The sequence below is a fragment of the Enoplosus armatus genome, chromosome 6 (genome assembly GCF_043641665.1).
Source record: "Enoplosus armatus isolate fEnoArm2 chromosome 6, fEnoArm2.hap1, whole genome shotgun sequence".
NCBI lineage: Eukaryota > Metazoa > Chordata > Actinopteri > Centrarchiformes > Enoplosidae > Enoplosus > Enoplosus armatus.
In genome coordinates this window covers 27,092,207-27,113,385 of record NC_092185.1, presented here as the reverse complement: position 1 = coordinate 27,113,385, position 21,179 = coordinate 27,092,207, and the positions used below count along the sequence as shown (strand labels likewise).

At 41.1% G+C, this 21,179-nt stretch overlaps 1 protein-coding gene across 1 annotated transcript in view; it reads left to right on the top strand.

The window, feature by feature from the left end:
- Positions 1-21,179, top strand: part of LOC139286364 (cytosolic carboxypeptidase 4-like) — a 149,651-nt gene that overhangs the window by 113,959 nt on the left and 14,513 nt on the right. The window contains exons 23-26 of the mRNA XM_070907120.1: positions 1,793-1,924; positions 2,235-2,297; positions 3,696-3,809; positions 10,521-10,675. Coding sequence (XP_070763221.1) covers positions 1,793-1,924; positions 2,235-2,297; positions 3,696-3,809; positions 10,521-10,675 — 464 coding nt within the window. The remainder of the gene's footprint in view (positions 1-1,792; positions 1,925-2,234; positions 2,298-3,695; positions 3,810-10,520; positions 10,676-21,179) is intronic.

The following is a 21,179-nucleotide window of genomic DNA, read 5'->3' as shown; positions in this document are numbered from 1 at the left end:
CTTAAATGTGGTATATCCACCTGCATCACACTCTCACTCACTGATGTGTGCAAGAGCCCATAAAGCATGTCAGTGATGAGCCCAGTTTCGTGGCTTTGTTTTGAACAGGTTCACTTTGGAAAAAATGTTCATGTTCATATGACGCATTTGAATGTGTGAAACCCAATGCATCAAGGGCAAACGTTTGCAGTTCACTGAACAGCTGTTTGCACACCTCACTAGCACACAGGTGTAATGAGTGACAAATACAGCGCTGCACTGTGATTCCTAAGATGACTGGAGACAGAATTGTTTCTTCCTGTCATTGTGTTGATCCGAAAAGATCTTTTATGTACCCAATGTCTAGTACGTACCTTCATTGGTGAATGAAGTATTATCTTAGTGTGTGTGCAGCTTTGAATACTACCTTAATGAATGAGATGAATCAACAAAGTGACAACGTCCACAGCCAACTGTTTTCAGTCAGTCGAGGCAGATGACCGCCCACCTAGGGTCCAGTTCTGTTCAAGGTTTCTGCTTGTTAAAAGGAGAAATTCTTCCTTGCCACTGTCGCCAAGTGCTTGCTCATGGTGGGAACTGTTGAAGTTGGAGTATTTAGCAGTATATATATTTTTTTTTTTTACCAGACATTTCCACCTGCAAAGTTATACTACTAGTACTAGCATTCTAGCCATGGAAGTTCGACAAGGACCAAATGGAGCTAACAAAGGCTGTTAGACATGTGATTCCGATTTGGAACGTTTGCGTAAAGTAACATCTACACACAATAAAATGTGGATTAATAAAGAAATCGAAGACCTTCTCAACAGGAAGAAGAGGGCCTTCATGACAAGTGATCGTGAGGATTTCCTGACTGTCCAAAAGGAGCCCAAGAGGAAACTGGGGCAGAACAGTTCAAAAGTGGGGTGGAATGGGCCCACCCTTACCACCAGCCAGGTGGAAGGGGAGTTGACTGGCTTGACCTCTCCAGTGCTTTCAACACCATCCAGCCCTGCCTTCTAAGGGAAAAGCTTCTGGGAGCGCATCTGCACCCTGACACTGCATCCTGGATCATGGACTACTTCACTGGCTGGCCTCAGTATGTCAGAGTGGATGGCTGTACATGTGAGGTTATGATAAGCAACACCGGTGCACCTCCAGGAACTGGAACTTGCACCATTCCTCTTCACACCTCCGACTTCCATTTCAACTCTGGTTCTTGCCACCTTCAAAAGTTTTCAGACGCCTCCTCCATTGTTGGATGTATCAACAAAGACAACAAGGAGGAGTACAGAGGACTGACAGAGAGCTACGTCACATGGTGCAACAGCAATCGCCTGATGCTCAATATCAGCAAGACCAGAGAGCTGTAAAAAACAGTATAATCATGTTATATAATATCTGAATTTCCCCTCTGGGGGATCAATAAAGGATTATCTTATCTTACCTTAGATAATCAACCTTAAACTCACCTCAGGTTAGCCAAGGTAAGAAAGTTTATGTGATGTATCTTGTTAGGATCAAACAAGGCTGTTCAGCTCATCAGCAGTTCCAATCACAAAATCTCTACCTATCAGGTTTTGAGTTCCACATTCAAAGAGTTTATTGCAGCTAGTCTCTTTCCCAGAACACATGTTCCAGGTATCATTTTCCAGTCTAAATATCCTCTCAGATCATACACCTGGGGAGTCTGTTTGAGATGCTTCTCAAATTTCAAAAATTGCTCCTTAAACCTTCATGATTAGTTAAATTTGTTTGGAGCCTTGGTGTGGATGTTTAAAGCTCCATTTCTCTCCCTGTGCGTGTCTTCCAGGTTTTCTGTGACTACCACGGCCACTCTAGAAAGAAGAACGTGTTCCTGTATGGCTGCAGTGTTAAGGAGACTCTCTGGCAGTCTGGCTCTGCTGTTGACACTGTAGGATTGAAAGAGGACCCTGGATATAGGGTAAGACTAACCCTAACTGACACACACACAGTTTAAATGCTGTGTGGTCCTCTCTTTGTGTCCCAGTGGTGGACTTGCAACAGTTGCACTTAAAGCCCTGAAACCATAGACTCCAGCCTGGGATTTTTGTGTATCTTATGTTTTGCCTTTGTGCCTTTTGGTTGTGTATGTCTTTCCATAATAAATCCCTTGGCTTTCGTTGTTTTTAAAGGTGTCTCACAGTGGTTGATTGGGTCGGTGGTCGAGTTTTTGTTCGTCCTGTAGGGCCGCCTAAGGGTGGGACGTAACAGTTGTCTCCTTCTTTCTCCAGACCATCCCAAAGACCTTGGATCGTATTGCACCAGCCTTTTCTTTCAACAGCTGCAACTACTTGGTAATAAACACTGATTAGAATAATGATAATAATACTTTACATTATCTAAATCATTATCACATATTTGCCTAAATTGTCTTTGACCATTATCATAACAATCAGTGTACCTTCATCTCAATTGATTTCCTATTCTGAAACCGGAAATCGGAAAATGGGTTAAAAATGGCATATTTGGAATTGGAAAAAAATGGATATAAAAGTATTTTCTGACACAAAATATAATTTCTAGTAAAAAGCTCGAAATTCAGTTTTTGAATTCGCAGGTTTCTTTTTTCTTGATAAGCAACCCTATCTAGTGTATTTATATTAACCTCAACCCTTCAACATTATTAAGAACAGCTAATAATGATGTTGAAATTTCAGAGGAGAGTTTTCTTGCTCTGTTACTCTAATAGAATAAGTGTGGAATACGTCTGGCAATGCACAGTCCGTTATTGATTATTTAGTTGAAAATATGCCCACTGACAAAAGCTGCTAACAATAATTATCCTCTCAGGTGGAAAACCTTTCCGGTCGCAAGTATAAAAACCTTGTAGACTAGCCTACATATTAACAGAATATAGGCTATGGTTTTTGGAAACGTTTACTGAATATAATAAATGTCCTCACATGGCCACTGATCCTTTCGACAGCCAATATTTGCTTACAATATATAACCTAATCGATATCCATAGTTCATTCAATCTCATCAGACATATCTGCCAAAACGGAAAGGTCCAACCATTAACAATATCATTCCCTGACCATAGAATTAAGTAGAGCGTTTTAGGGGTTATGCCATGCCATGTTGACAATACAACAACTATTTTACAGTCAAGCGGAGCAGAGAAGAAAGCTTGGATCAACCTTTCAGGTTGCAGTCTGCAGTCATCTTTAGTCATCTTGACAGTGGAAAATAAATGCTCATACATAGCAGTGCTTCACAGTGTGTGTGTGGGGGGGGCAAGCATTAAGATGGGAGCACAGTATAGGCGGCTTAACAGAAGAGAGCTTGCTCTTTCCAACGGTTGTTCATAGGACCAATTTGATAAATATGAATGCATCTCGTTAAGACCGTGGGCAATGTCAAGCAACGCCAGTCTCCTCGTCAGTCCACAACCCCGAGACCCTTTTTGATAACAAAGATAATTCTGCATTTTGTTGTAATGGAAATTGGATTTTTCGTGTAATAAGGAAGGAACATCTTATAAACGGCTTGTTTTTTCATTTTCCAAATGTTTTCAGAGTAGGAAGTTGATTGAGACGAAGGTACACAGATTCATAACAAGTAGCTGTTATTGTTATAGTTTTTATTATATGGATTATTATTATGTGTTTGACCTGTATTTTTAATTTGTTTACAATAAAGACACAAAGCAATTAGTGTGATGTTAAAACTTTCTGATTTGAACTTGTCAGGTGGAGAAGTCTCGCTCTGCCACTGCCAGGGTGGTTGTCTGGAGGGAAATGGGTGTGCTGAGGAGTTACACCATGGAGAGTACTTACAATGGTTGCGACCAGGGAATATACAAGGTGTGTGCATGTGTGTGTGTGACTGTATAATTGTGAACAATATTTCATATTTAGGCCATGTGTTATTTTGTATAAAAACAAAACAAAGAAAATTTACCAAGAAATGAAATATACATTTCCTTTATTCTCAGCGAGTCTCAGCAGCTGGAGGTAAATCTTAGTTGGATCTCATTCGGATGAAAAGCACATATTCAAGCAGGAGGCCTCTGCAGGAAACAAATGTGAAATTGTGTGAAAAAAACAAAAAGCAGGTTGTTGACTTGCTGCTCTTTTATCTTGTGGTGTGTGAGCTCATGTAAAGTAACTTTATAAAGCCTCTTTTAATTTGTGTTTCTCTCTCTCGGTCACTGTTTTGACCTGGCTTTGGTCTCTAATCTTTAGTCTTTAATCCTCAGTGTGGGCCATAAATCCTTGGTAAGTATCCCCCCCGTCACACATCAACCTGCATTTTACAGCAACAGGCAACAGACACTTGAACATCATTGTGTTGCAGAGTGTAATTAAGCCCTGGGTTGATCACTCAGCCTCCAGTCACCAGTTCTAACCTGTACTTATAGACAGTAAACGATATGGGGGGGGTTAGCCACCCACCTTGTTAGCAAAATGACCATAATGCATCCCCCTTGTTCGCCATCCACGTGCAGCAGAGAGTGCCAGGGCAGAGGTGTTATTTAGTCTAGTCTGCCTGACTCATTGATCCTTTATCTGACTGAGGTTTGTGCTAGTTACAATCTGTGGCCCTGGCCATGGTTCTGAAACATCAGCAGCCTAACTGTGTTGTGTATTGATGAATCCGTGCTGCTGTCTGTGGTGCTGAAGTAGCAGGCAGATTTGTACTTGCGCCTTTTTATTTCAGTCCCGCCCTTCTGTCAGACCAAGCCAGCTCCGTAACAACATATTTTAGGGGAGGCATGACTACAGATGTAGTTTTTACTGTAGATGTTTGGTGTAACCAGGGAGTGGAGCAGGTAATGTGACTGAGGAAATGCGCCTGCACTGACCGCCATCAGATCCCAAAATACAGATAAAGTGTATTCCGTCAAAACTATGGTGTATGTGTGTGTTTTGAAAAATAAGCATTATTAAAATGTCCACATTCATAAAAGAATATATTTAGCCTAATAGCAGAATTAGGCTAGGCCTATATGATAATCCTGCAGTATAATATAAAGTAGCCATAGGCTTTTTTTTTGCCGTGCTAACTTATTTTTTTTCAAATAAAACAAATCTTTGTGCCGCAAATTGAGTGTTTATTTGACAATATAATGTAATATTTCAGAGTTTAGTAAATGCCCTTAAAAGTCAGTACAAGAGGCAAAAAAATAGGCTTCCCTCTGGAAAAAAAAAAGGCACAAGGAAAGTAGGTGGGGAGGTCCTATTGGGCCCTCCTGTTAAAAATGAACAAATCACCTACTGCTTAGAGCCCATAAAACCAGAGCTATAACGAGCCTTCAGTACTTTACAGTGTAAGAGCAGAAGCACAGAATAATTATGGCCCAGCTGGTAATCACAGTATGATGATAGTCATGAGAGAAAAAGAGCAAAACGGAGGAGGAAAATGCAATCTGTCAGGCTTACGGTACATTATGCCTTTCAACGTTTAGAGAGACATCAAAATGAACAACATTTGAACCCGACAGCATCCACATATTGGGTTGCATTGGTGTCACATTCCTGTTGCATCAGCAGGGACGGAACCTCTTCACACGTATGACAGATGTGTTGAGACAGCTTGGAATTGACTTCAAACTCATGAATGCATGTCTCAGAAAGCTGGGGGTGGTTGTTTTATTATAGAGTAAGCATCAAAGGCAGACCTGGAGTGGAGAGTCCAAATGTAAAAGATAGCTCTGCTTTCATAACAGTTGTGTTCAACTTTGACGTTACTGTAGTGCAATGAGGGATTCTTAGTGGCATTTCAGCTGCATCACTTTCAGTTTGTCCTCCAAATAAAGTACTTTAGATAAAAACTGTTGGTTTGTTTTTAACCAGTCAGACCAGTTTGACTTAGTCATTGCGATGTCGCCATGTTCCCAGATCTAAACAACTGAATTACTCTGTGTACAATGTTATCATAAAAGACCCAAACAGTAATAGATTCATGATTTCTCTTTAATGACTATGGCCTCAAATCTTGAATGGCATGGAGTAGAGAGGTTTACCTGATAAGTGCAATAAAAGACTAATTTCTTTGAATCCTTTTACTTCCACTGAGAAATTGTTGATTTCAACTATCTTTACTTTGAAACTGTGATTGAATAATAATACTTGTGTCTGTACTGTATATCAGTAGTTAAAGATTCCAGATTCCCAGATGTTGTGGAATGTTTACATGGTCACTCAAATTTACAACAGTTCCTAAAATATGGAAACTAAAAAATGCTGTAGCTGTCGCCTCCTTTGTAATAAAACTGTCCGTTTGTGTGTGGCAGACAGTGAGGCAGGCCATCTAGAGCCTCTTCGCTTTGCCTGTAGGGCAGGTGGAGGTGTTCAGAATGCCACACTTATACCACCCATTACATTAATAATTTCAGTCCCAGACCCCATGCTTGACAGAGTTGACGATAAATCTGTAGCAGAGCTGTCATAGGGTGGGTGTAATCAAACATGCATTCTCACCAATCACAGTGCTACCTACAATACGGCGCACAATTTAACAGTACTTTACAAATACATTAAATGGTACATATAGTGGTGGCTTGCAAAAACATTTAACCCTTTTAAAAGTTATCAGATTTGTAGATTTTTATTGCAAACCCATATGCACTAACAGTTGGAGCATTAATACCACTTAATAAAGGCAGTGACGATAATTAGTAAACTTCAAAGGGGCACCAAAAATATGCATTGTTAACACATCCATTAGTACAAAGGATGGAGTAAAGTGATTGCACTCAGCTTTGGCAGAAGTCAGAAATAATCAATACTAAATAACAGAATTTAACTCATTAAATTCACCTCGGGGAGCCACCTTAAAGAAGGGAAAACTAAAACCAACTGATTCATTCAGTCTCAGTTCTGGAAGTTGCTACTAAGTTCTTGACTCGTAAAACAGTGACCGTAATATATCATATACACAACCACATACAGGAGTGTGTGGTCCATTAAGGGCGTTGGGGCACCGCCCCTCCTGCAATTCCAATTGTGAAATACATATTTTAATGAAAAATCATTAATGTTATTGTTGTGTTGTGTATATATACATTTAAGTTGTTACTTTCACGTAAATCATACATAATAACAGAAACGTGCGATGACTAATAAAAAAGTGCTGCCCACAGTCTTTGTCTGTGTGCCGAAGGGCACAGTTATCTCCGCCGGACGGCGGTATGTGTAATATGTTCGGCTTTCCCCGTGGCCCCTGATTGGTTGAGAATGCACCAGAAAATAACTGGATCTGGGGCAAAAAATTTTCCACCCAAGAAATGTTGCCAAATTGTTGCCCATTCAGGTGGCTGTAGGATTATATCGGTAAAAATTAGCTTGGGTGGGTTAACAAAACTTTGACCTGATGGTCACCTGACGGTGCAGACGTTTTTCTGATTTTTTTCAATATAGATATTATTTTCTGGCTAATAATTACATTTTTGAACCAACCTGGCAACACTGCCCAAGTAGCAAGAAGAAGTACTGAAATGGAGCGGAAGAGATTGATTGACAGACAAACAGATGGAACACGTCATTTAGTTTGGTTTTTCGACAGCGGCCTGCTTGCGCAAGCATAAATAAAGCTTTAGCTAGCCTGCTTGCTTTTCGGGGTTTTTTTTTTTTTTGAAGACTTTCAAATGAGTCAGCAGTTATAAATGTATCATCATATGTCATGTACATACTCAAAACCTATGCCGTGAGTCAACCACCCACCCTCTGTAGGCTTGAAATCAGGAAAAGTTCTAAAAAGCTTGTCTCTTGCTCCATCATGGAGGGAAAAAAATGAAAAGATATCAAAAGTCACACAAAACACTGTAAGTGTGCGGTGTGTGTTCGATATTAAAAACCTAGGTTCCTTGGTGGAATAGATATAACCAGATGAACTAATGACTATTCATTAGTATAAGAACATAAATTTTAACATAAAACAATAGCAGTTGACAGCGGTTCACCTGACAGCAATAACAGCAGCAGCAGCTGCTCGGCCCATCAGTAAATGTTCTGTTCAGTAACAGTCGTCCTCAGCAAATGGAGTTTGTGCCGTTTCCAAGTTCAAGAATAAACTTCCAAAGTCCTTACACAGTCATCATAGCCCATGGAATTAGATGCACACAGCACACAGTTACATCTGGGGTTCTTGTAGCTTTAATGTTGTTGTTGACAACATTTGCAACACGTCTATTTAACGGGGTTCGTCAAGTTCTGAACCCTTTTAAAATAGAGTGTCTGTTATCACAGTTTGATGCAATCTTTAACAAAAAATATTTTAAATGTTTAAAAAAACACTGAAAACAAAATATGGTGGTGGGCTAAAGACAAACTAAAACCAAATAAATACATGACAACCAGAAATCCTCCAAAATGACCTGGGATCAGCTGTGGTTGACATTACTAACCCAGCATCCATGCTCTGTATTGTTTGACATTCAACTCATGGACAAAATTCTACATGGAGAAAGTCAGGGGAGGTAACACTTAGCTGTATTGATGTAATAAGTAATTGGAATCACTTGCTCTGGCACATATACACAAATGTGCGTGAGGATACATACACACACTCACACACACACACACATTGATTTTGTTTCCAAGGCAAACAGGCAGCGTCTCTATTTATGCTGCACATGTAAACCTTTCCTGCTCTTTAAATTATTGAACAGCCATCTTTCTCACACACTCACACACATAGTATGAGGGACATACACACACATACACACACACACACACACACACACACACATCTGCTGCCTGTTTTGGTCGATATATATTAGAAACCTCATGGGAAATAGTACACCTATGGAGACAAGAAACACACAACCAGCCACGCATAGACTTACACAGTCTCCCGCACACACACAAACACACACAGTAATCATTGTGTCATTTTACATGCAGACCATTGAGCTGCATGTCACTTACTGGAAAGGGTGAGTTGAGAAAGGTAGAAGGAGAGGAAGAGGAAGGGAGCAGTGGATGGCGACAAAGTCAACTAAATATGAAAACAGAAAAAGTGAAAGAAAAGGGGGGATGGGCATTGAAGAGATAATGCAAATCACGTTACATAATTTAATGGAAGGTGTAGATTGCACCTCTCTTGAGGGTGAAAAAAAAGAGACTCTCAGTAAAAGGTAATACCCTATAAATATAAGGGATGCAGCAGAATTAACACAGAGTGGTATGTTTTCTCTGTGGTAAGATGTAAGCTAAATCAACTGCATTTTTTGAACATGAGACATTTTCAAAAGGACAGTGAAAATTATAACAAATCATCAGTATCTATGCATTTTGTGAGGGATTGCAATATGTGTGACCCAGCTGCAATAAACACTAGCAACCGGCTATACATTTTCCTGGACCCACTATGATCCAAAATTACCATGGTAAGAAAAAGCCGGTTAGTTGCCCTGGATATTGAAGCCTATAGTGACTGTTCCAAACGGCAGCTTTCTGTGTTTCCTTTCGTTTCAAATGATTTGTGTAAAAGTCCGGTTTGTAGCTGTAGGAGGCTGCTGCAGCTCACCCCAATATACGCTGTTTTGTGCGAGTCCTGTTTTCCAAAATCTCTACAACAGAGGTGGAGAGTGCAAGGTTAGCTCACTCAATAGTGGTGAGAAATACATCAGGTTGAAATATACTGGAAAAAGTATATAACGCTGGTGCTTTGACATGCAAATGTTGCACTATATACATGTCTCTCAGTCTATATTGATTGGTCCGAAACATTTTTAAATATTTGATGGTGTTTTTTTAACATCTTTATCTATCAATTGCATTAATGTGCGGCCTGAATTTGTGCATTAAGAACATGAAAGGAAATTCCTGTGAGGTCCCATGTTGATTCCACCAAACTCTATTAACTGCACAGACGTGCCGTAAATTGTTTGTTTGAGCCTGATGAATGCTTTATCTGTGGGCAAGTCTTTACTGAAAGAGTAAACAGAAGAGTTTCACACCGTAGGGCTGTAAGTACTGCTGTCAGCGGCAGGTCTAAAAAGGTTTAGCAGAGCCATGTAGTGTTAGAGGACATGATACAATCGGAGCAACACAGAATGGTGTGACAGGAAGTTAGATTCATACAGCCCGGCGTTCAGCGCAGATTCTGACTGTCTTCAGTTCAGTAGTACGTTCAGTGTGTTTGTGGTCCAAGTTGTCACGTTTAGTTCAGTACAAAACAAGCCTCTACAAACACTGCATAAATTAATAGCTCAGCAGCCTGTTATTTACGACTGAGTTATCAGATTATGATTTTTAACAAGAAAGTAACCAACTGTGAATCATGGCAGAGCTGACAATGGCACTCTCTGTCATCAGTGAGGAGCTCCACTGCTAGAAGCCACTGATTCTGTCAGTGATAATGGTGATTCATTGTAGTCGCCTCAGGTTAAAGATTCATTGATTGGGATTCGTTCATACACCTCCAATTATCAGTCTATTTTTTCTTCACACAGCTCTGGTTCTACTAAAAAATGCGCGAGTTTGAGTCATTGCCTATGTTTACATGTGTGCATAAGCTTCTCTTTGGATTATAAATAAGTACAATTATTTTTAACTGTGTGTGTGCAGGGCCTGCAGACAGGAACCAGGGAGATGCAGGAGATGGGCCTGAAGTTTTGCCAAAGTCTGCTGTCTGTAACCAAAGACATGACATCTCTTTACATCAGGAGACTCATCAACCACATCGACCTGGACCATAACATCCTGGACCACAAGTCTCACAAGTAAGACACAATTCTGACGAGGCCTGGCATTTTTGTCAAAATGCCCTCATAGGGGTAGAATTAAGAATGATTAGATGATATGAACAGGATGAGTAAGAGTAAGGGTTACACAATAATAACAATGCTTGCAGTCATATACATTGTCACCTCTCTCAAGTCTGAATTGTTGTGGTAGAATTTTGAATGATATATAAAGTTAAATACAATGGGTTTTGAACTGAACTGAGAAAAGTTAATTTTCCACCTCTTGACATTTTATTTAACCAGCTATACATTAAGTACATTTGTTACTGTAACGGTACGAGTGGTGGGGCTGAGTCAACCCCGTAGTTTTCAGTATTTTAGGCCACAGGTTGTAAATGAAGAGTAGAACAGCACTGTGCTCACCTCAGGGATGCCCAAGGCTATAAATGTGTGAAAGTGATTATCCAGAAAGAAATCCATCACACATACCAGTTTCTCCACTGACAGCAGCCTCAAGACCAGACCAAGACCAGAATACATTGCAGCTTGCAGAATAATCCCAGTTTCCCTCCCAAGCACCAACCTCCGGGTTTGAAAAGTGAAGCCAATGCCGAAGTGCCTTAAACCTGCATTCGTTCTAATGGCCAGCAGGGGGTGACTCCACTGGTTGCAAAAAGTAGTCCGATTATATAGACGTCTATGAGAAACCCTACTTCTCACTTGATTTATTACCTCAGTAAACATTTTACGAATGAGTTTATCTAGCTAGTTTTAAGTCTTCTTCACTACAACATGATGTTCATTTTCCTGATTGCATATTGTCTTCGGGATCTCAGATCCCCAGCTCCACCCTCTCATCCAAATATGGTCACTTCTGGTTCCAAATAAACAAGATGGCAAAGGCCAAAATGCCAAACTCAAGGCTTCAAAACGGTAGTCAACAAACTAACAGAGGCTACGTCCACTTCTTTTATTCAGTCTATGCTCCCTCCCTGATCTTTGTGAATATCACCAATAGCATGGTGCATGTTGGTGTTGTTTTCACTTAAACATAATATACTGTTGATGTTCAGAGAACCACCATCTCATCAGGCATTCTGGGAAATGTGGGAAATTGCCAACTGGTGTAGATGACCCAGGTTTGAGGTTGAAGTTGGTACTATAACATCTTTCAGAACAAAGTTGGCAAGTCATATCTTCAAATCAATTGATCTTGAAAAAATTAATCTGACAGGTAACCAGTGAAGGGCAGCAAGGATCTGTTTGGTGTGGTCAGTTCTCTTAGAAGGTGTTAATAGCCTGGCAGCAGCGTTTTGTATCAGTGGCAATCTGTACTGGATGTTTCGCCTGCTGATACCAGAGTTTAATGCGTTGCAATCGTCGAGTCTGGAGGAGATAAAAGCATGGATGACCTTCTCTGAATCTATGAATGACAGGGATGACCTGATCTTGATTGCTGAGTCACAAAATACACCTAGATTAAGGGCCTCTTTTTTAACATTAGATACGGCACCCAGACTAGATGAGAGATTGTTAATATTGCTAGGATGATAACAGTTATTTCTGATTTGGAGGCATTCAATTGGCACAACATTTTTGGACATCCAACTCTTAATTTCAGCAAGGCAAGGACATAATACAGGAAACATTGGTGGTACCTGGATTTATCGGGACAAAGTTGCATGTCATCCACGTTGTTCTAGGTCTAGGCATGATTTGCCCCAGAGGTAGCATGTACATAGTAAATAAGAGGAGACCCAGAATAGATCCCAAAAGAGAGGAGCATGGGAAGAGGAGGCATCCCCAAGCATAACGGAGAAGCAGCTGTTGGACGGATCAGAGATGAAGACGGCTGATTAAGACATTGTGGTCCACTGTGTTAAAGGCTGAGATGAGGTCAAGAGGAATTAAAATGTACATGATGAGTGCCCCCACTTCCCAAAACATTTCTCCCAGCTTACTGCTGATGTTTTAGAACCCACTTTCACATGTGGCTACAGAAGCCTGTGAGCTGAAAGCTGCATTCAAATACAACACAAAGCACTTTTTTGTTCCTTTCCTCCAACTTCAGCACTCAGATTGGCTGGATTTGATCAAATATGAGCATTGAACTTTTTTTTGCAGTCAGTGTTTATTCACCACAAACAATGACATCCTATTCTGACTGACAGTATAGATGTGTGTGTGTGTGTGTGTGAGAGAGAGAGAGAGAGAGAGAGAGAGAGAGAGAGACAGCTCAGACAGCTCAGACACAGTGATTGTGATTTCAGGAACTCAGGAAGTTGATTCTCATATTTCCTCTCCTTTGTCTCTGTACTGATAAAGTGATGCAGTGGAGTCATACAACTCGCTCAAAAATTTCAACTTGAGTGTATCAATCTTTACACTAATATCCATGTCTACATGTTTTATGTAGTTATATTTTAGTGCACCTTAAGCCCAACTAAAGCCCCAAAGCAATATTCAACGTTTGGATTTCAAGGTACAAACTATAGATGAAGGGACATCCCCTGCAAGTGACAAACATGCAACAGTCAGCATCTGCCAGCATACATTCACCATGGAGAAAAGATGGAAGATGGTAATGGGATGCTGTACAGTCAATTGCACAAACAGATTCAGATAGAAAAGATTGCTGAAGGCCAAATAAAACAGAGCGGCACCTTGTAAGGGGATGTGACTAACCATGATAGAAACATTTACTAAAAGCTGAAAATGTCTTCAACTTAATATAGTAGAGTTGTGCTAGATATGTAAATAAGTATGTTTTGTGCAAAAACAGTTTAAGTTTCAGAATGTCGCCGCATTGTAAAGGCACTTTCAGGGCCCTTTGTTATTGTATTGAATACATATGTTAAAAGTCTCTGCTTTTATGCTGAAGGCAAGGAACACACAGCTGAAGTCCTGTTGTTGTTTGAGCAATCTATCGACACCATGATGCACCCTTTGTTTTATGTACTCAGCCAATGTATGGAATGGGGATCCCTATAAACAATAAATAATAAATGTATATGTATACACAGCATACTGTTTCTGTACATATATACTGTATGTCAGTCATTTCTGGTTAAGCAGAGTAGGGATTTCTGGCATAACTTCACTCACTTCCCAGGTGCTTGGAGAAGGGGAAAAGTCTCAAGAGGTCAAAAACTCCAGCAACACTGGTAGTATGTAGTAAGAACTTGTCGGTGTTGTTGGAGGTTTTGACCTCTTCAGTAATTTCTGGTTAGTCACAGAGAGCATTGTAGATTCTGATGTACTAAATGAACACAGGTTTATCCATTTATAGCAGGCAGAGTTTGTTATGATACCAGGGGACTGGTAGCACAAGTGATGTCAGTGCATACCCTCTACAACAAAACAAGTAGGGTAGGGAGTTTCAATAAGATTGCTTTTCCATTTTATGAAAGCTCTTTTTGGCCCTTGAAGTGGAGTACTGCATCTCCCCAACAAAGGAACAATGCTCTGGAAGAAGAATCCTTTTCACACTTTTACAGTGTGTGTGTGTGTGTATGTATGTTTTTGTGTAGCACAAGACATGAGCGCTGGTGTTTGATAACACACACAGGCACTTCTTGGTTCAGATATGCTGTGCTGTGGATCCCTTACTACAGTGATTGATGTGTGGATCTAAAGTGGAGGTAAATGGCTTCTATTGATTTTCAGATGCCAGTTCAATCCCCCCTGTGAGCTCTGACAGCACAAGGTGTGGGGAGGTCTTCTCACTTGAATACATGTTATCTGTAGTGTATTTATTGTTTAATTCCATCAAATTCTTTCACTCATCTCTAATGTTATTATTCTTTCATTCATCCCTTTCTTCTTCCCCCTTACTTTTTTACTGTTTTTTTGATCCACTGTGACACATTACGCTTTTCTTACTCTGTCTTCCTTTGAATTTGTGTCCATTTTTGTATTTTTCTCCTATTATGTCTATCCAGGGCGGCATGGTGGCGCAGTAGTTAGCGGGTTGGGGGTTCGATCCCCGGCTGCCCCCGTCATGTCGAAGTGTCCTTGAGCAAGACACTGAACCCTAAGTTGCTCCCGATGGAGACCAGCACCTTGCATGGCAGCTCTGTCACCATTGGTGTGTGAATGGGTGAATGAGACTTAGCTGTAAAGCGCTTTGGGAACCGTGAAGGTTGAAAGGCGCTATATAAGTGAGATCATTTACCATTTATCCTTCATTCATTTTCTCCTCTCTGGTTTGTGGTCTTCCTTCCCTCTTTCTTCTTGCCCATCTACTTTCTCTTTTGACACATTACTTGGCCTAGGACGTCATCCTTTACCGGATGAGCTAAACAACTTTTATGCTTGCTTTGAGGTCATCGGCAGCCAACAAGCAAAAACATCTGAAGCACAGATGGGTGGGTGCACCTTTCACATCTATCACCCTTTCTAAGCATGACGGCTGGAGGGCCTTCAAATGTGTGAACACTGAAAAAGCGGCAGGACCTATCCCTGGCTCAGTCTGTCATACCCACATGCTTCAAGAAGTTCACCATTGTTCCTGTGCTCAAGAAAACAAAACTTGTCTGCCAAAATGACTATCACCCAGTGGCACTCACCTCTGTAGTTATGAAATGCTTTGAGCGACTGGTCAAGGATTACATTTGCTCCTCACTACCCAGCACACTGGACCCACTACAGTTTGCCTACCATCCCAATCAATCAACGGATGACGCCATAGCACACAACCGCAACACCACCTGGGCAAGTAAGGAAGGTATGTGAGATTGCTGTTCATCGACTACAGTTCAGCGCTTAACACCGGAGTTCCCTCTAGACACATCACAAAGCTCAACGACCTGGGATTAAACATCTCACTGTGCATGTGAATCCTTGACTTCCTGACGGTCAGACCCCAGGTGGTGAGGGTGGGCAGACACACCTCTTTTATCCTCATCCTTAACACCGGAGCACCCCACAGCTGCATTTTGTGCCCACTGCTGTACTCCCTGTACACACATGACTGTGGAGCCACTTTCAAATCTAACACCATCATCAAGTCAGCTGATGACACAGCTGTGGTGGGCCTGATCAAAGATAACAATGACAAAGTCTATCTGAAGGAAGTAGAGGACCTGACTGCTGGTGTCAGGACAACCTACTCCTGAACTTCAGCAAGACTAAAGAGCTGATAGTGGACTTTGGGGAAACAGTGAAGAAACTACTTCCCCCTTAATATCAACAGGTGGAGAGGGTGGGCGTACCTTGGTGTCCACATCACCAGGGGCCTGACCTGTGCACTGCATTCTGACACAGTGGTGAAAAAAGCAAGGCAGAGACTGTTGTTTCACCTCAAATGCTTGAGGAAATTCCGGGTATCCCCTCAAATACTGATACTACACAATCGAGCATCCTGGCATCACTGCCTGATGCAGAAACAGCACTGAACAGAACCACAAGGCCCTGCAAGTACTTGAAAGTACTTTAGAGCGTTTTTTCAGCTGAGACGATTTGGTTGCTATGATACAGAATATCCATGGAAGAATGTGTTGCAAAGTAGGCTACCTAATTTTGCAGATAGTTTGTGTTATTAACAAATACAGACAATGTCTGCACAAGGTAGAGTACTTGCTCTGGATAAAGGGAAGGCTGAAGCATGTGGCGAGAGAGATCACACACAACCTATAGTAAGAATGACCTCATGTTTTTTGTTGTAAATAAAGAATAACTAATTTGTGCATTTAATATGCTTATTTGAGTTTAAGTAACCTCAAGTAACTTAAATCATTCTTTCGAACTGATACTAGAAATTGGTGCACTCACCAGGCTCAGGTGCACTTCCACTGTTCATCCATGAAGTACTGCAGAGCCTTGGAGCTGAGTCTTTAAGAACTGAACAACATTTACACTATCATCACATTTCCCATAGAACAGAAAATTCCATAGAATTAGTTTGAGCCAGTTAAACATGGATTAATCCTCTGCTGGAAATAGTTCCCAAATGCACAATTTCCTAACATACCAATTTCCTAAGTAACATTTGATAAAAACTACACTGTCCAACTGTTTTAGGAAATTACTGAGCCTTTTCTCAAAAAAGATAAATAATATATATAATCATGAGGTGTTTTTTAAAGATTTAGGACTTCAGTAGGAATGAATGGGCTCTGCAGTAACACATTGGTTTTGGTCTTTTCATGGGATTTGTCAACAATAAAAAAATAAATATTTTGAATATAAAATATTTGCCAAACTTAAGAGTGTTGGACTTACTTAATTGAGGAAAATAAAGTATATTGACATATACTAAAATATACATGCATACACTGTTGTTGCAATATATTGGCACTATAAGCCCAGTCCATGATCAGAGCATAATTGATAATATAACAATCTCAAAAGAAAAAGAGGTAGTGAACCTGACACAGGTGAGGACAAACTGTTCAGCTTTCCAACTAAAAAATCACATCAAAATCAGTCAGGTCATCAACAACTCACTCAACTCAACCTCACTGGAGACATGCCACGTGCCAGCCTGCTTCAAGGCCTCCACCATCACCCCCGTCCCCAAAAAACCAGGGCCCACAGGATTAAATGACTACAGACCCGTCGCCCTGACCTCTGTGGTCATGAAATCATTTGAACGCCTGGTCTTGTCCCACCTCAAATCCATCACCGAGCCTCTGCTGGACCCCCTGCAGTTCGCCTACAGAGCCAACAGGTCTGTAGACGACGCCGTCAACTTGGCCCTACACTTCATCCTCCAGCACCTGGACTCCGCAGGATCCTATGCCAGGATCCTATTTGTGGACTTCAGCTCTGCCTTCAACACGATCATCCCGGCTCTTCTTCAGGACAAGCTCTCCCAGCTGAACGTGCCTGACCCCACCTGCAGGTGGATCACAGGTTTCCTGTCTGACAGGAAGCAGCACGTGAAGCTGGGGAAACACGTCTCAGACTCGCGGACTATCAGCACCGGCTCCACTCAAGGCTGTGTTCTTTCTCTTCTACTCTTCTCCCTGTACACCAACAGCTGCACCTCCAGTCACCAGTCCGTCAATCTCCTGAAGTTTGCGGACGACACCACCCTCATCGGACTCATCTCTGGAGAGGATGAGTCTGCCTACGGGTGGGAGATTGACCATCTGGTGACCTGGTGCAACAGCAACAACCTGGAGCTTAACACTTCAAAGGCAGTGGAGATGGTTGGAGACTTCAGGAAGAGCGCAGCCCCACCCGCCCCCATCACCCTGTGTGACTCTCCAGTGGACACTGTGGAGTCCTTCCGTTTCCTGGGCTCCATCATCAGCCAGGACCTCCGGTGGGAGCTGAACATCAGCTCCCTCATCAAGAAAGCCCAACAGAGGATGTACTTCCTGAGGCAGCTGAGGAAGTTTAACCTGCCACAAACTATGCTGGTTCACTTCTACACTGCCATCATAGAGTCTGGACACTTTATTTTGGTCACTGCACTGCACTTATCTGATCTTATCTTATTTTTATTTTTATTCTTATTTTACCTTTTATATTCTACATATTTGTTGTCAAAACAATAGCACCTTCAGACCACGGCAAATTCCTTGTAATGTATGTTACTTGGCAATAAACAGTTTCTGATTCTGATTCTGATTCTGATTCTGAACAACAGCAATGGGTCGTGCTTTATCATTGGAGAGAAAGCATGAACCAATCTTTGAATGATTGATACTAAGCAATGAAAATGAGAGAAACAGTGCAACCATGCATTTATACCATGATGGCACGAGCTTTAAATCACCTCCATTGTGTTGTTATGATAGGGGGTTAAGACGTACCGTGAATGCTTTCCTTCCAGATGATGTTATTATCAACTTGAAAAGGTTGCAACAATAGGAAACACTCCGTCTCTCAGTGAGTAGTGGTAAAACAGAAATAATTTTAGAGGCATAAACCCCAACACTTGGCAGCCATGTCCAGCATCCATTATTCATTAGCAACCATTATTGTGTTGCTAAATGCACTGTTAACCTCCTAAACATTGCTCATCATGAATGCTAGCTTTTTTTTCTTTTTTTGTGTGTTTCTTTTCTGCTCCTCTGGCTTATGATGGTGTTGACATCATGTAGTGTGATTCCGTTTATTACATGCACACTGCAGTGATGAAGGTGCTCTACAGCAGCAGATATTTCTCATGTTATTATGTGGCTCTGTAGAGTGTGTGTATGTGTGTGTGGCCCACAGTGCTTTGACTGTCACACACATATAATCCCATTACACATTTGCTGTGATAAACAATCCAATTGCATTTCATTGTGCTGTCCTGATTAATGCATTTATAACAGGATTCACACTGTGCTGCTATTGTAACTGAATTCTGTGTGTGTGTGTGTGTGTGTGTGTGTGTGTGTGTGTGTAGGAAATGAGTGAGAGTGTGAGTCAAATAAAACGAGTTGTTCTGCTTTTGGAAAGCAGTTTGATTACACTTCCACACAACAGGAAAATGACAGTGATTTAAGAACTTATTTTCATACTTCATAATTTCTATGTCGACTTTTCAAACTTGCCTGTGTGTGCAGCGTTGTTTGTTTGCGATGGTGTGGATAACCATGAGGTGTGTTGTTTAGTATGGAGTACCTTGACTGGACTGTATTGGCCAGTTGTTTGTGGTTGTGTGTGAATGTGGGAATATTGCTGAAAAAGCAGCATCATTATATTTAGATAATGATTTTTATTCAAATTCAAATTAATACAACATTGTGTACAACCTGCATGTTAGGGTTCAAATATCACTAAATAAATGTATTTGCATCTACAGTTTTTATACCACACAATTATTTTTGTAATTAGTTAAAATGCCACCCTGTAGCATCACCACAAACAGATATGATGTCTTGTTTCCTCTTTAGAACAACTGTATCTGTGTGAGTTGGCAGCTGTAACTGTGCCTGACTCTAAATTACTCTGAGATCAAGTGCAGTACAGAAATATCTGTGCTGCAAGTGATGACACAATTCTGTTTTATTGTATTGCTCTAGTCCTTTTTTATGATGTCTGGTTTGTGTGAGTTATGACCAGGCAAAAGATACTCAACATATAGATTTAAGGCACCTGAGGTCAGTAAATTCTATATTAATCCACCATGCCCTTATCCAATATGTTAATCTTCTTTATGTCCATATTGGAACCGCTGTCCAGATAGCCATGAAACTTTTCATCTAGCACCATCATCCAGTCAAAATGTGAATTTGTCCAATACTAGTTTGTTAACATGCTGATGTTAGCATTTAGTTCCTAAATACAGCCTCACAGAGTCGCTACCATGATGTTAGACTCCTAGTCTTGTTTAGTTTGTAACAAAGTAGCACTAATCTAGTGGCTGGATTTGCACGACAATTGTTGTAGATATTCATGGTCCCTTCAGGATGACTTCCAAAGTTTATTTTCCAGTGTTGTTGTGACTTGTTCACTTTCTCTAATAGTCAGGCCAAAATTTCTATCAACACAGAAGAAATATCCAAATCCATCAGGTTAATTGTCATGAAAAGTGGCTGAAATAGTTGTGTAAAGAATGAAAATTGAGCTGAGTTCAAACCTCGGCTCCTTTGTCACCTCCACATAGCTGACCAATACGTGGGTAGAGGTGGGTGTGAATGTCGGATTGTCGGGTTCAGAACATACAGAAAGAGGGAGACTTTAGCAGGAAGCCAATGTGGACTGTTGTTTAAAGTCTGTGGCTCTTGTGTTGTGCAGCAGACTGCTGGCTCAGTGTGACCGTCTGCCTACGATAGAAGGCTAATGTCACTGCTTAATGCAAGATTTGATTGGCCTCTACGTAGACGTCAGAGTGTCATCATGAAACCAAAAAAATAGAGCAAATAAATTTCTGCCTTTTGGTTTCTGTTTTTTTCTCAAAGGAGAACACAGAACAAGTCATTTACAGATTTACAGAGCATATATGTTGTGTTGAAGGGTTGTCCATTGTCAGTAATTCTGTCAAGGTGCAGCCAGGGAGAGGTGAGTGTCCAGTTTGGGGACCTCAGAGCTTCTTTGCTCTTTGCCGATGATGTGGTTCTGTTGACTTCATCAGACTGTGAACTACAGCACGCACTGGGGCGGTTTGGGATCAAAAAGTGCGCATGTGCCGACCGTGCATGCAGCCTGTTACAGTCGCTAGTTTGTTTTCTCATTTTTTCTTATTTTTCCCCTTTATTCCTTTATTTAACTTCCTTTAAGAACTTTACTGTAGTTCTGACTTTTGAAGTTGCGCCCTCTCCAAACATACTGTTGGAGAGAGTTCTGGTACTTTTTTTCACTCTGGAATTACTTTCATTCAAACATCAGACAGTCGCGCAACAACTTCTGGGCCGCATTGTTTACTCCACAGATCAGCTGATCGCTCTGAAGCTGGCCGGCTTGGAGACAAGTACATCGGAGATCCCTGCTGAAATCTGGAGAAAAACACAGAGGATGCAGAGAAGGAACGAAGCGACGAGGGAAGAGAGGTGGGTCGAGACAACAGAGGCTTATGGAGAAGAGGAAATATAAGCCGCAGAGAGTATAGTTTAATGTGCTTTACGGAGACATGGCTGCACCAGGACATTCTCGATGACAA